This window comes from Silene latifolia, chromosome Y (assembly GCF_048544455.1).
Source record: "Silene latifolia isolate original U9 population chromosome Y, ASM4854445v1, whole genome shotgun sequence".
Classification (NCBI taxonomy): Eukaryota; Viridiplantae; Streptophyta; class Magnoliopsida; order Caryophyllales; family Caryophyllaceae; genus Silene; species Silene latifolia.
Genome location: NC_133538.1, coordinates 466,007,530 through 466,020,907, shown reverse-complemented (window position 1 = coordinate 466,020,907; position 13,378 = coordinate 466,007,530). Strand labels below are relative to the sequence as shown.

At 41.4% G+C, this 13,378-nt stretch overlaps 2 protein-coding genes across 2 annotated transcripts; both read right to left on the bottom strand.

Annotated features, from left to right (window-relative positions):
• Positions 1-7,458: 7,458 nt before the first annotated feature.
• LOC141632935 (uncharacterized) lies at positions 7,459-7,944 on the bottom strand. Its single transcript, XM_074445433.1, has 2 exons — positions 7,867-7,944; positions 7,459-7,692 (listed from the first exon to the last, which is right to left on the bottom strand). Exons 1-2 carry the CDS (start codon positions 7,942-7,944, stop codon positions 7,459-7,461), a joined length of 312 nt encoding a protein of 103 aa, XP_074301534.1.
• Positions 7,945-8,611: 667 nt separating this feature from the next.
• Positions 8,612-12,049, bottom strand: LOC141632934 (uncharacterized). The gene is made up of 2 exons (XM_074445432.1): positions 11,110-12,049; positions 8,612-9,057 (listed from the first exon to the last, which is right to left on the bottom strand). The coding sequence occupies exons 1-2, from the start codon at positions 12,047-12,049 to the stop codon at positions 8,612-8,614; spliced, it is 1,386 nt and encodes a 461-aa protein (XP_074301533.1).
• Positions 12,050-13,378: the final 1,329 nt, after the last annotated feature.

Below are 13,378 nucleotides of genomic sequence, written 5' to 3'. Positions count from 1 at the left end.
GGCCCAACTCGAGGAAGGATGTATGTAATGAATTCCCAGGAGGTGGAATCTTCTGGCGACGTGATTACGGGTAACATTTTTCTAAACTCTACTCCCATTAATGTCTTATTTGATACTAGAACATCATATTCCTTTATATCTGAATTGTTAAGCAAAAAGTTAAAGTTAACACCTCACCATCAGGGTTTAAGACTTTCAATTGGATTACCAACGGGAGAGATAGTTAGGTGTTCTACATTATATAAAGATTGTGTTTTAGCAATAGGAAAAATATACGTCCTCACAGATCTTGTTAAATTTAACCTACAAGATTTTTATATTGTATTAGGAATGGATTGGCTTGCAAAGAATCATGTGATATTAAATTGTCACAAAAAGTCATTAAGAATTATATGGCCAGATGGAGAGAAAATGTTTTTCCGAAATGACAAAGCTTGTAACGGAATTAGAATAATATCCTTCTTAAAAGCACTTAAATTTTTACGACAAGGTTGCAACGGTTACCTATGTGACATTTCTAAACCTTCAAAACTCGAGCCAAATATACCAGTGGTTAAGGAATTCTCATATGTGTTCCCTGAAGAAATTGCAGGAATACCCCCATACCGAGAAGTAGAGTTCACTATTGAATTGGTGCCTGGAAGTACACCGATTTCGAAAGCCCCTTATAGGATGGCGCCTACAGAACTGAAAGAATTAAAGAAACAACTAGATGAGTTGTTAAAAAAAGGATATATAAAGCCCAGTGCCTCACCTTGGGGAGCACCCGTGCTATTTGTCAAAAAAAAGGATGGAAGCTTGAGGTTGTGTATAGACTATAGAGAACTTAACAAAATCTCTATAAAGAATAAGTATCCTATACCTCGTATAGATGACCTTTTTTATCAGTTACAGGGTTGTGTTATTTTCTCGAAAATTGATATTCGTTCCGGATATCACCAGATGAGAATAAAAACCGAAGATACTCCTAAAACAGCTTTTAGAACAAGATATGGACATTATGAGTTTATGGTAATGCCTTTTGGACTCACTAATGCTCCTACAGTTTTCATGGATCTTATGAACAGAGTATTCAAATCTTACTTGGACAAATTTGTTATATTTTTATTGACGATATCCTTGTATACTCTAAGAATGAGGAAGATCATGCTTAACACTTACGAACATTTTTGGAAACTTTAAGAGAAAATCAATTATTCGCTACATTTAAGAAATGTGCATTTTGGTTAAAGGAAATAAGTTTCTTAGGCCCTGTTGTCTGAAGTATAGGAATACAGGTAGACCCTACAAAGATTGAGACCATTATGAGTTGTCCTGTGCTTAAAAATGTGGCCGAAGTACGTAGCATTTTCGGTTTAGCAGGGTACTATCGATGTTTCGTAAAAGATTTTTCTAAACTTGTCCAACCACTCACGAATCTTGTGAGAAAAGGTACAAAGTTTGAGTGGAGTGAAAAATGTGATAGGGCATTTTCTGAGTTAAAGGGTAAACTTACTTCTGCCCCTCTTCTCACTATCCCAAATGGCACAGATGACTTAGAAGTATATAGTGATGCCTCGAAACAAGGATTAGGATGTGTGTTAATGTAAAATGGAAAAGTAATTGCTTATGCTTCAAGACAATTAAAAACCCATCAACAAAATTATCCCACTCATGATTTAGAACTTGCTGCAGTAGTTTTTGCCTTAAAAATTTGGAGACATTATCTTTATGGAGTCCTGTGTCGTATGTATATGGATCATAAAAGCTTGAAGTACCTCTTTACCCAAAAAGAGATCAATATGAGGCAACGCTGGTGGCTTGAATTTCTCAAGGATTATGACTTAGATATTCAATATCACCCAGGCAAAGCTAATGTTGTAGCAGACGCACTTAGCAGAAATCCTTGTCCGACCCTTAATGTGCTTACGGTTAAAAAACCTTGTATTCAAGATGATATGGAAAGGTTGGACATACAAATGGTTGTGGGTGATCTAACAGGATATATGGCAAATTTAGAAATACGGCCAACCTTGAGTGACGAGATAAAATAAGCCCAAAGAACCTCCCCTCAATTAGAGAAAATCCGAAAAGATGTACAAACAGGAAAGGCATATGGTTTTATAATCGAAGAAGGTGGGTCACTTTGGTTTCAAAACCGCTTGTGTGTACCAAATTCAGAAACCCTTAAAAAGAAAATATTGGATGAAGCACACAACTCCCGATATTCGATACATCCCGGAGGAAATAAAATGTACAAAGATGTTCGACATATGTTCTGGTGGAGTAATATGAAACAAGAGATAGCCGAATTTGTCATGAAATGTTTAACATGTCAACAAGTAAAGATCGAACATCAGAGACCGGACGGACTTTTACAACCCTTAGATATTCCTATATGGAAATGGGAATCAATTACAATCAATTTCGTAACAGGACTGCCTACAACATCACAAGGAATGAATGAAATATGGGTAATAGTGGATAGATTAACCAAATGTGCTCACTTTTTAGCCACTAAGACCTCATGGAATTCTGAGTAGTTAGCTACGAAATACATAAAAGAAATAGTAAGATTACATGAAGTTCCTAAAACAATCATATCCGATAGGGGTACAAATTTTCTAGCTAAGTTTTGGAAATGTTTCTAAAAAGCATTGGGAACTCAAATTAACTATAGTACTGCTTTTCACCCGCAGACAGATGGTCAAAGTGAAAGGACAATACAAACGTTAGAGGACTTGTTAAGAGCATGTATTTTGGAATTTCAAGGCTCATGGGAAAAACACTTACCCTTAATAGAATTTTCTTATAATAATAGTTACCGTGCTACTATTGGTATGGCTCCCTATGAAGCTTTATATGGACAAAAGTGCACAACACCCTTGTGTTGGAGTGACATAGATGAAACTAGAATCATTGGACCTGACTTGATTCAAGAAACTACGGATAAAATAAGAATTATAAGAGAGAAAATGAGAACTGCTCAAAGTCGTCAAAGGAATTATGCCGACTTAATAAGACGACCCTTAGAATTCCAGGAAGGTGATTCAGTATTTTTAAAAGTATCACCTACAAAGAGAGTGGTACGATTTGGAAAGCATAGAAAGTTAAGCCCTAGGTATATAGGACCATTTGAAATAATAGAGCGAGTGAGAGATGTGGCATATCGATTACTTCTTCCGATAGAGCTATTAAGAATTCATGACGTTTTTCATATCTCAGTGTTAAAAAAATATATCTCAGATCCTAGTCATGTGATTACAATACCACCTTTACAAGTTAGGGAAGATCTTAGTTATGAGGAACTACCAACTCAAATCTTGGATTACAAAGAGAAAGTCCTCCGTAACAAGACCATTCCATTGGTCAAAGTTCGTTGGTCCCGTCATGATGAAACAGAAGCAACATGGGAAGTAGAACAGGAGATGAAAGACAAATACCCTCATTTGTTCCAATAAATAAGGTAATTCAGTTATGGCAAGTTATTACAAGTTTCGGGACGAAACTTATTATTAGGAGGGTAGAATGTAATATTCTGAAAAAAAAAAATTTATGTACTTCTTCCAATTTGCTATCTTCTTCCTCTTTGTTGTGGGCACACGGATTAAGGGTGATAGTATATATTATTAATTAACCCTTATGATATATATATATATATATATATATATATATATATATATATATATATATATATATATATATATATATATATATATATATATATATATATATATATATATATATATATATATATTATCTGCTAATACAAAAATATAGTTAATATCGGAAAGACGGGTATACGAGATAACGAGACGGAGCTGTTGATTGGCACTAAAGGCCACGTGCCTTATGGCATGTAATATGACATCATAGCATGCCAGGTTTTTTCTACCTAATCTACGTGCACTTCAATAAGGAATTCTTAGCCAAATGGGTTTCTTAATGGCTAAGATTCCTCTTACTATAAATAGTAAGCTTTGCATTACTATTTGATAACATTTTTACGAGTTCATATATCGTCTTACTCGAATATGTACACTAATAAGAAAAGCAATAAGTGTTTTATAAAATTTCATTTTTACCACTAATTCTCTATAAACGAAATAAGGTATGATTTCGAATCCCTTTGTCGATATAAGTAATTTTTTACATTTGAAATAAGATATTAGAAATAACATGTTATATTAGTTTTATTGTTAATTTCATCTTATGATTGTTATACTGCTCACATGTTATATTAAAAACCGTCTTATGAATATATGACTGTGATAAGGGTACTTCTGTTATAATGTACAATTGGCCATTTGTAGTATTCGGGATACGATTATTGGATAGAGACAACATTATTCTGTCCTATGTACATAGAAGGAAGGGGGGAAAGTATGACCCCATATAAACAAAGAGGGGAACGGAAAGTACGACCCCATATGAACGTTAATTATGTTCTCCGGCAAAGGCCGAGATGGGTCTCAGACCCGGATTTCTTATACTATGTACACAAAGGTTGACTTAGGCTGGAGGAGTCTTGGCTCCGTAATAAGTCTCTTTTCAATAGTTGTAGGCCGGTATGATTATTAGATATATAAGAAGTAAGGGATTTATGTCAAATTTTTTTTTTTTACGTTTAAAGTATTCTCTCTGTTCGATAATATTTATTCTTGAGAGATCCATATGAGAATAATAAAAATAATGATAAATAAAATAATGGAACGTAAGGCCAGTGTAGGGAACCGGAGTCATACTCAGCCTGTGGTTGGCTGATCCGTTACATTTATATTTCTTTTCAGGTTATTGTGCTAAGGAAATGCGGGAGTAAGAATGTGGGAAGGAACTGATGCTGTATTAAAAATAATTTGTAATAAGATAAACTTGTATAGTATAATCATCCAAGTGTTAAGTTAATAGTTAAGATTATAGCCTTGTATTTCCTGTAGAGGAAATATGGCGGTAGCGCCTTGTTCAACTTTTCTATTTTCTTTCACTTTTGTAAACACTGTTAATAAATAAAAAGGTTGCTTTTGTATTCCTTGTTTTATCTTAAAATGTCAGGCCGTTACACTAAGCCTTGCTTATGAGAAAACGTCACAAGTTAAAAAATATCGAGTCGATCTTCTCATGCAACAATATGAAATGTTTAACATGACAAGAGATGAGTTCGTAAATAGTTTGTCTTCTTGTTTTTCTAGCATTGTCAATGACCTCAAAACCCTAGGTAGGGTTTTTGAACCCGAGGACCTAGTTCGTAAAATCCTTTGTAGCCTCACTGGAAAATGGCAACCGAAGGTTACGGGCCTACTGTAACACCCCCATTTATTTAAGGGCCTGAACTAGGACTCCTCAGATAAAGAAGGGTGTTACCATCTCGGAAATCCGAGGCAGTAGATAACAAAGGGAAAGATAACAGTACTTTAAATTAAAAAGGTTATAATGTTTACAACGGAAATAACACATGTCTTAAAAAAATAAAGTCGACAACTAAACAAAATAAAGGTGAGCTAGCTCTAAGTCGGGTGATCCATGCTCTCTCCCCGCTCCCAATGTCTCAACAACTTTGTCAATCTGCTCCCCATTAAAGGATCATCACAGGCATACACGAATACACAGGGTCAACCGCGAGGTTGAGTAGGTAATACGATATAATAAAGAATGCAATGCTATGCTCCTCCAATCAACTCCATCACACACATCCCGGCACGCCTTGACCATACCGATCCCAGAGACTATATATATCGACCGTAGTCGATCTGCCCTTCCGCAGGAGGACACCAGGGCAAGTCTGCCGCAGAACCCGCCCGGGCCTTAATCACAACAATCTCATCTCCTCCAACTCCAACTCCAATGCAAATGCAATGTATGAAATATATGAAACAACAATGCTCAACAGGATAAATAAGGTAGTCAGGTATGTCATATAATTCCAAACATGTCAACTCTTTATAATCATAAAATTCAATCGGCGTATTCCCTACCTCGGTTTGCGGTCAAAAGTCGGGTGCTTAGTAATATTCCACAACAAATTCGCCCTCTGAAAGACAATAAATAATAAACAATTACTTAAACCATTCCCTTCCCAAAATAGAAAGTTACTAAAATTAGAACTTCTTAAAATGGAAAGTTTCCTTAAATGGAAACTTTCCCGATCTAGCAGTTTTCTATTTTACCAACCCGACTCAACCCGTCTCTAAACATTTAAATAACTCGGGAATTAATTAGCTAAACAAGGGTACGATATATTAAATGATAAAACAAGTTTTTACATTTAAAGGAATTAAAAACAATACTCGCTAACACTACCAAACCCGCCTTTACAACCCGCACCTTCGCACTCCCTCACAACCCTCACGCGCCACCCTAAACCACCACGAACACCACCTGGCTTGCTCCCCTCTTCGACCCCACCACCAACAAAGTGACCCGGCTGGTCGATCATCGCCACGTGAGTCGAACCAGGGCCGTCATTTGGCCTGGTTCACCACCGTGCCTCACCAAACACCCCCTTCCTCGACACACGACCACCGCACCAATCCCTACCTCCCCAAACCACCACAGCCCTAGACGCCGTCACCACGCACACCAGGACACCGTGACACCACCATTTCGACCTCCCAGAGTCCACGGTGGTGTCACCCCAACCTAAGCATCTAAAACCCGCCTGAAACCCCCCTGCAGCACCCGTGTGATCTACCCTGTCAACAACCCCTTTCGCCGCCAATTCTGCCGCCAACAACCTCCCTAAACGCCACCAAAAGGGACGACCCAAACCACCCAGTACCATATCCCCGACACCAGACACCCACACCCCTTCCCTGAGTCACGACAACACCAATAAAAACCTGACAGAAAACGAAAATAAAAGAAGGAGTTGCACCCATACCTTTTTCCGCCACCTAAACAGCCACCACGGCTAACTGTGGACGTCGACAACCACCCTAGGACCCTCCTTGCTGCTCCGACAATACTCGCACCCCCTCTCCCTCTCTCGATCTGTGTGTTTGATGGGGAAATGTGCCGCTGAAATGGGGGTAGGCGTGTGAGGGGAATGGGGTTTTGTAGGGTTAGGGTAGAATTAGGTTAAATGTTTAATTGGGTCATGGGTAAATGGGCTAGGGTCAACGTGGTAAATGGGCTAGGGTCAACGGGAGGTCAATGGGTAAATGGGTAAGTGTAGAAAAGGAATTAGGTTACGTGATTCGCTCAATTAACCCGTCTTGACAAGTTTACGCTAACTTGATCGTACGATATCAATATAACTAATCAATTAACTCGACTCAATTAACGATATAAAATACGGAGTATTACAGTCTTCCCCCCTTAAAATGAACTTCGTCCCGAAGTTCACTCACCTAGCAAGCCCCCACACGCATCGATGTGGGTCCCAAAACAAATCCCCTGAGGTAAAAGACACATGAATCTAGGTCGGAAACAAAATGTTACATTCTACCCTCCTAAAAAGAAAGTTACGTCCCGGAACTTACCTCATGTAAAAAGATGTGGATAGCTTTCCCTCATGGAAGCCTCAGTCTCCCATGTAGCTTCCTCAACATTGTGGTTAGTCCACAAGACTTTCACCAACGCTGTCTCCCCATTTCTGGTCTTTCTCACCTTCCTGTCCAGAATCTCCTTGGGTGTCTCTAAATAGGACAACTGCTCATCCACCTCGATCACCTCAGGACTCAACACATGTGATGGATCACTCAGGTACCTCCGCAACTGGGAAACATGAAAGACATTGTGAACTCTGGCTAACGCTGGTGGCAAAGCTAAACGATAGGCCACCTCTCCAACTCTGTCCAAAATCTCATAAGGTCCGATGAATTTCTGACTCAGCTTCCCTCTCTTCCCGAACCTCATGACTCCCTTCATTGGCGACACTTTGAGTAGTACCTTCTCTCCCACCTCGAAAGAGATCTCACTTCTCCTAGTGTCAGCATAGCTTTTCTGTCTGTCCTGAGAGGCTCTCATCTTTTGCCTGATGATCTGTACCTGTTCAACCATCTCTTGAATCATCTCTGGTCCCAAAACTACCGCATCAGCTCGATCATCCCAACACACAGGGCTCCTACACTTCCTGCCATACAGAGCCTCAAATGGAGCCATCCCAATACTAGCGTGGTAACTGTTATTGTATGAAAACTCAATCAACCCCAGTCTATCCTCCCAAGACCCGCCGAACTCCAAAACACAAGCCCTCAACATGTCCTCGAGAGTCTGAATAGTCCTCTCCGTCTGCCCATCGGTAGCTGGATGAAAAGCGGTGCTCATCTTTAATCGAGTACCCATTAGTGACGCAACTCTCCTGCTAGAATTTAGATAGAAACCTGGAGTCTCTATCGGAAATGATGTCCTTGGGTACACCATGCAGCTTCACCACAAACTGAACATAAGCCTTGGCCAACTCAGCTTTACTCCAAGTATCCTTCATGGGGATAAAGTGAGCCGACTTGGTTAGCCTATCCACGATTACCCAAATCATATTGTTACCTTTCTGAGTTCGAGGCAACCCAACAATGAAATCCACGGAAATGCTTTCCCACTTCCACTCTGGCACATCTAGTGGTTGAACCTTCCCTTGCGGTCTCTTATGTTCGCCCTTCACTCTCTCGGGCATGTCAAGCATCGAGCTACAAACTCAAAGAACTTCCCTCTTCATATTCGGCCACCAAAAGGTCTTCTTGAGGTTCTTGTATAACTTATCTCCCCAGGGATGAACCGAGTATGGCGTAGCATGAGCCTCAGTAAGAATCTTCCTCTTCAGCTCCTCATTATCCGGAACACACCACCGACCTCCAAACCTCAGACTACCATCAGCATGGATAACAAACCTGGAATCATCTCCGGATTCTGCCTGTTCTACTATGTTGCGCCACTTCTGAATTCTAGCATCGGCTTTCTGTAACTCTCTGATCTCCTCATATAACTCCGGCTCAACGGTCAAGTCCCCAAGAATCTCTCCTCTCCGGATCATGTGGATTCCCATCTCCCACAGCTCATTATGCAACCTCACCCTAGATCTGGCACTGCTCAAAGCATGGATGGATTTCCTGCTTAACGCATCTGCTACGACATTCGCTTTCCCTTCATGATAAAGTATCTCCATATCATAGTCGCCAATCAATTCGATCCATCTCCTCTGCCTCATGTTCAACTCCTTTTGTGTGCAAATGTACTTTAAGCTCTTGTGATCGGAAAACACTTTGAAGGTAGCCCCATAAAGATAATGTCGCCATAGTTTAAGCGCAAACACCACTGCCCCCAACTCCAGATCATGAGTAGGGTAATTCTCCTCATAGGTCTTCAATTGTCGAGAAGCGTAAGCGATTACCTTCCCGTTTTGCATCAATACGCACCCCAGACCCTTCTTGGAAGCATCAGTATATACCTCGAAATTATCATTCCCATCTGGTAGAGCAAGTATAGGAGCTGTAGTGAGACGTTCTTTGAGGGTTAGAAACGCCTTCTCACAACTCTCATCCCAAACAAACCTGTTCTCCTTCCGCATTAATGACGTCAATGGCTTTGCGATCTTTGAGAAGTCCTTGACAAATCTTCGGTAATAACCTGCTAGCCCCAAGAAACTTCGGATCTCACCCACATTCTTAGGACTCTGCCATCTCGTCACTGCCTCGATTTTACTAGGATCAACCGACACCCCTTCCTTGGAAATCACATGTCCTTAAAAGCAACTTTCTTCAACCAAACTCGCACTTGCTCGGCCTTGGCATATAACTGGTTCTCCTCCAAAGTTTTCAAGACTAGCCTCAAATGTTCCTCATGTTCCTCCTCATTCTTGGAGTATACCAGAATATCATCGATGAATACAACCACGAACTTGTCTAGGTAAGGACCGAACACTCGATTCATCGTGTCCATAAACATCTTTTTGCGCATTAGTCAACCCGAATGGCATGACCACGAACTCATAGTGCCCATATCTTGTTCTGAAAGCGGTCTTAGGTATATCCTCGTTCTTAATTCTCAACTGGTGATAACCTGACCTCAAATCGATCTTAGAGAAAACTCCGGCTCCACTCAATTGATCGAACAAATCATCGATCCTTGGCAAAGGATAACGGTTCTTGATGGTCACATTGTTCAACTCACGGTAATCCACGCAAAGTCTCAAGCTTCCATCTTTCTTCTTGACAAACAACACCGGCGCTCCCCAAGGTGAAACACTAGGCCGTATGTAACCTTTCTCTCTCTAGCTCATCCAACTGCTTCTTTAGTTCCTCCATCTCCTTTGGTCCCATGCGGTAAGGTGGTTTAGAAATCGGCCCTGTTCCCGCTTCGGATCAATGGAAAAGTCCACCTCTCTCTTCGGTGGTAACCCTGGAATGTCCTCCTAAATACACTCTCGAACTCCCTCACTACTGGAATCTCGGACACCTTAGGGGTCTCCGCCTCATTATCCCACATCCGACACAAGATTAATCGATCCCCTTTCCTCAGACTCGACTTTAGGGTATTAACGGATATGAATTTGACTCTTGGCTTGACCACATACCCCTTATAAGACACCCTAGTTCCCTTAGGTCCCCTCAAAGAGATTTTCTTCGATAGCAAATGATAAAAGCCTTGTACTTCCCTAACCAGTCCATCCCCAGAATCACCTCAAAACCCCCAAGGGAAACTCTATAAGGTCACCGTGAAACACAACCTCTCCGATCCGGATTGGTACCCAAAGGTGTAGACTCTATCACAAGACACCGACTCCCCCGAAGGTACCACTACCGAATCAACAATTCTATCATATGACTTAAGATTTAAGACTCGGCATGTTCCGAGATATAAAAGAATGTGTAGCTCCTAATCAAACAACACAAAGGTGGGTTTAGAGTTAACAGAAAAGTACCACCACAACATGTGCATCCTCCTTTGCTGCTTCCTTCCCCATGGCAAAGAGCTTGCCACTGGACTTAGCTCCAGACTGACTCGATGAAGCGGTATTGGGTTGCTTGTTCCCCTCGTTCTGGTTCCTCTGGAAATTACCACCCCCGCTGGACTGGTTTTGCTGGCTACGGTTCTGGTAGTTGTTGTAGCTTCCTTGGTAATCACACTTGCCCCGGATCGGGCACATCCCCCATAGCCGGTGTTAGGAGTACGGTAGGCTGCTGTATCCGATCCCACTTTGTCCGAGACCCATCAACCCGGATGTAGGTGTCCTGGAAGCCCCAGTTGGTTTCCTCCGAACTTGACTCAAACTTCCCGTGTCCCGACTTCCCACACCCGAAACAAGTGATCCCGGACGCATCACCTCCAAGACTAGCACCTCCGAAACGCCTCCGCTTTGGTTCCTCATCCCCCCAGGAGCACTATTGGTGGAGTATCCACTGAACTTGCCTGAATTTGGCTTCTTGGCCCCCGTATTATCACTGACAGTTTCCGACTTCCTCTTCTCAGCTTTTCCTTTCTTATCCTCTTTGATCTGCTCGGAGAGCCTTTCAGCAGCACCAGCTCTCAGATAGATGTCCTGAACGGTGGTAGGTGGAGCTGCCGTGAGCCTCTTTTTGATATCCACCGTCAATCCCCTCTCAAACCTCATAGCCAGCATGGTCTCGTTCTTTGCAAATTCATCGATGTATGATGCCAACAGTCGGAACTTCCTATGGTATGTTTCCACTGTCATGTCCTCTGTCATCTTAAACGTATCAAACTCCTCCCTCAGCTTAGCTTTCCTGAACTCTGGCATGAACTGATCCGTTAATATCACTTGAAATTCTAACCAAGACACGTATCCTTCCTCAATGTCCCTAGCAACATGTCGAATCTCCGCCTTGTTCCTATTCCACCACTCCCCAGCTGTAGCCCTGAGGTAGTGTGCAGCTTGGTCTACTTGCAGCTCTTCAGGACAAGCTATCAGCTCGAATAGGTTGGTGAACTCCCGACACCAATCTCCCAGCAAGTGAGGTTCCCCCTCTCCGGTGAAGATGGTAGGGTTATGCCTCGCCACTATTGTACTCATCTTCGCAGGGTCCATTCTTTTGGCCTTTAGGGCCTCATTCTCAGCCAGTAGCCGGTCTAACTCTTCCTGGGTGATGTTTACAGCCGTGTTCCTTCTTGGAGGCATGACTACAAGAGAATTTTAGGAATTAGCTGCAACACAAAACACCTTGGCAATTCTAGCCAATTCTATTACTCTTATCTTACTTGTCTATCTAGCATGGCTTAGGGATCACATAACCGCATATCACTAGACATAGCCTTCTGACACAACTTTATAGATGTATAAGTATAAATCAACCGTAAACATGCAAAGTATTATGCCACAACCTCCTACTAACTCTTTATGCAACAATTATCATATCAATCAGTTAATACTTAGGCAATAATATATGGAGTTATGCTCAATATCATGCAACTTCTCTACCCTTCCTCTCATATGCACTCAGGGTTCCCGGGTCAAACTGAGAGGGCCAATGGTTCGGTGTGAGGGGGCCCCTAACTCATCCCTTACCTTTAGTGTGCTCCTAACAGTTTTGTCCCGGGGTTCATTTTATTTAGACTCTTCCTATATTCATTGGATTCATTGGTTTAGGCCTGTAGATCGTTCGCTCTGATACCACTTTGTAACACCCCCATTTATTTAAGGGCCTGAACTAGGACTCCTCAGATAAAGAAGGGTGTTACCATCTCGGAAATCCGAGGCAGTAGATAACAAAGGGAAAGATAACAAGATTTTTAAATTAAAAAGGTTATAATGTTTACAACGGAAATAACACATGTCTTAAAAAAATAAAATCGACAACTAAACAAAATAAAGGTGAGCTAGCTCTAAGTCGGTGATCCATGCTCTCTCCCCGCCACTCCCAATGTCTCAACAACCTGTCAATCTGCTCCCCATTAAAAGGATCATCACAGGCATACACGAATACACAGGGTCAACCGCGAGGTTGAGTAGGTAATACGATATAATAAAGAATGCAATGCTATGCTCCTCCAATCAACTCCATCACACACATCCCCGGCACGCCCAGCCATACCGATCCCCTAGACTATATATATCGACCGTAGTCGATCTCGCCGCCCGCGCAATGAGGACACCAGGGCAAGTCTGCGAACCCGCCCGGGCCTTAATCACAACAATCTCATCTCCTCCAACTCCAACTCCAATGCAAATGCAATGTATGAAATATATGAAACAACAATGCTCAACAGGATAAATAAGGTAGTCAGGTATGTCATATAATTCCAAACATGTCAACTCTTTATAATCATAAAATTCAATCAGCGTATTCCCCTACCTCGGTGTGCGGTCAAAAGTCGGGTGCTTAGTAATATTCCACAACAAATTCGCCCTCTGAAAGACAATAAATAATAAACAATTACTTAAACCATTCCCTTCCCAAAATAGAAAGTTACTAAAATTAGAACTTCTTAAAATGGAAAGTTTCCTTAA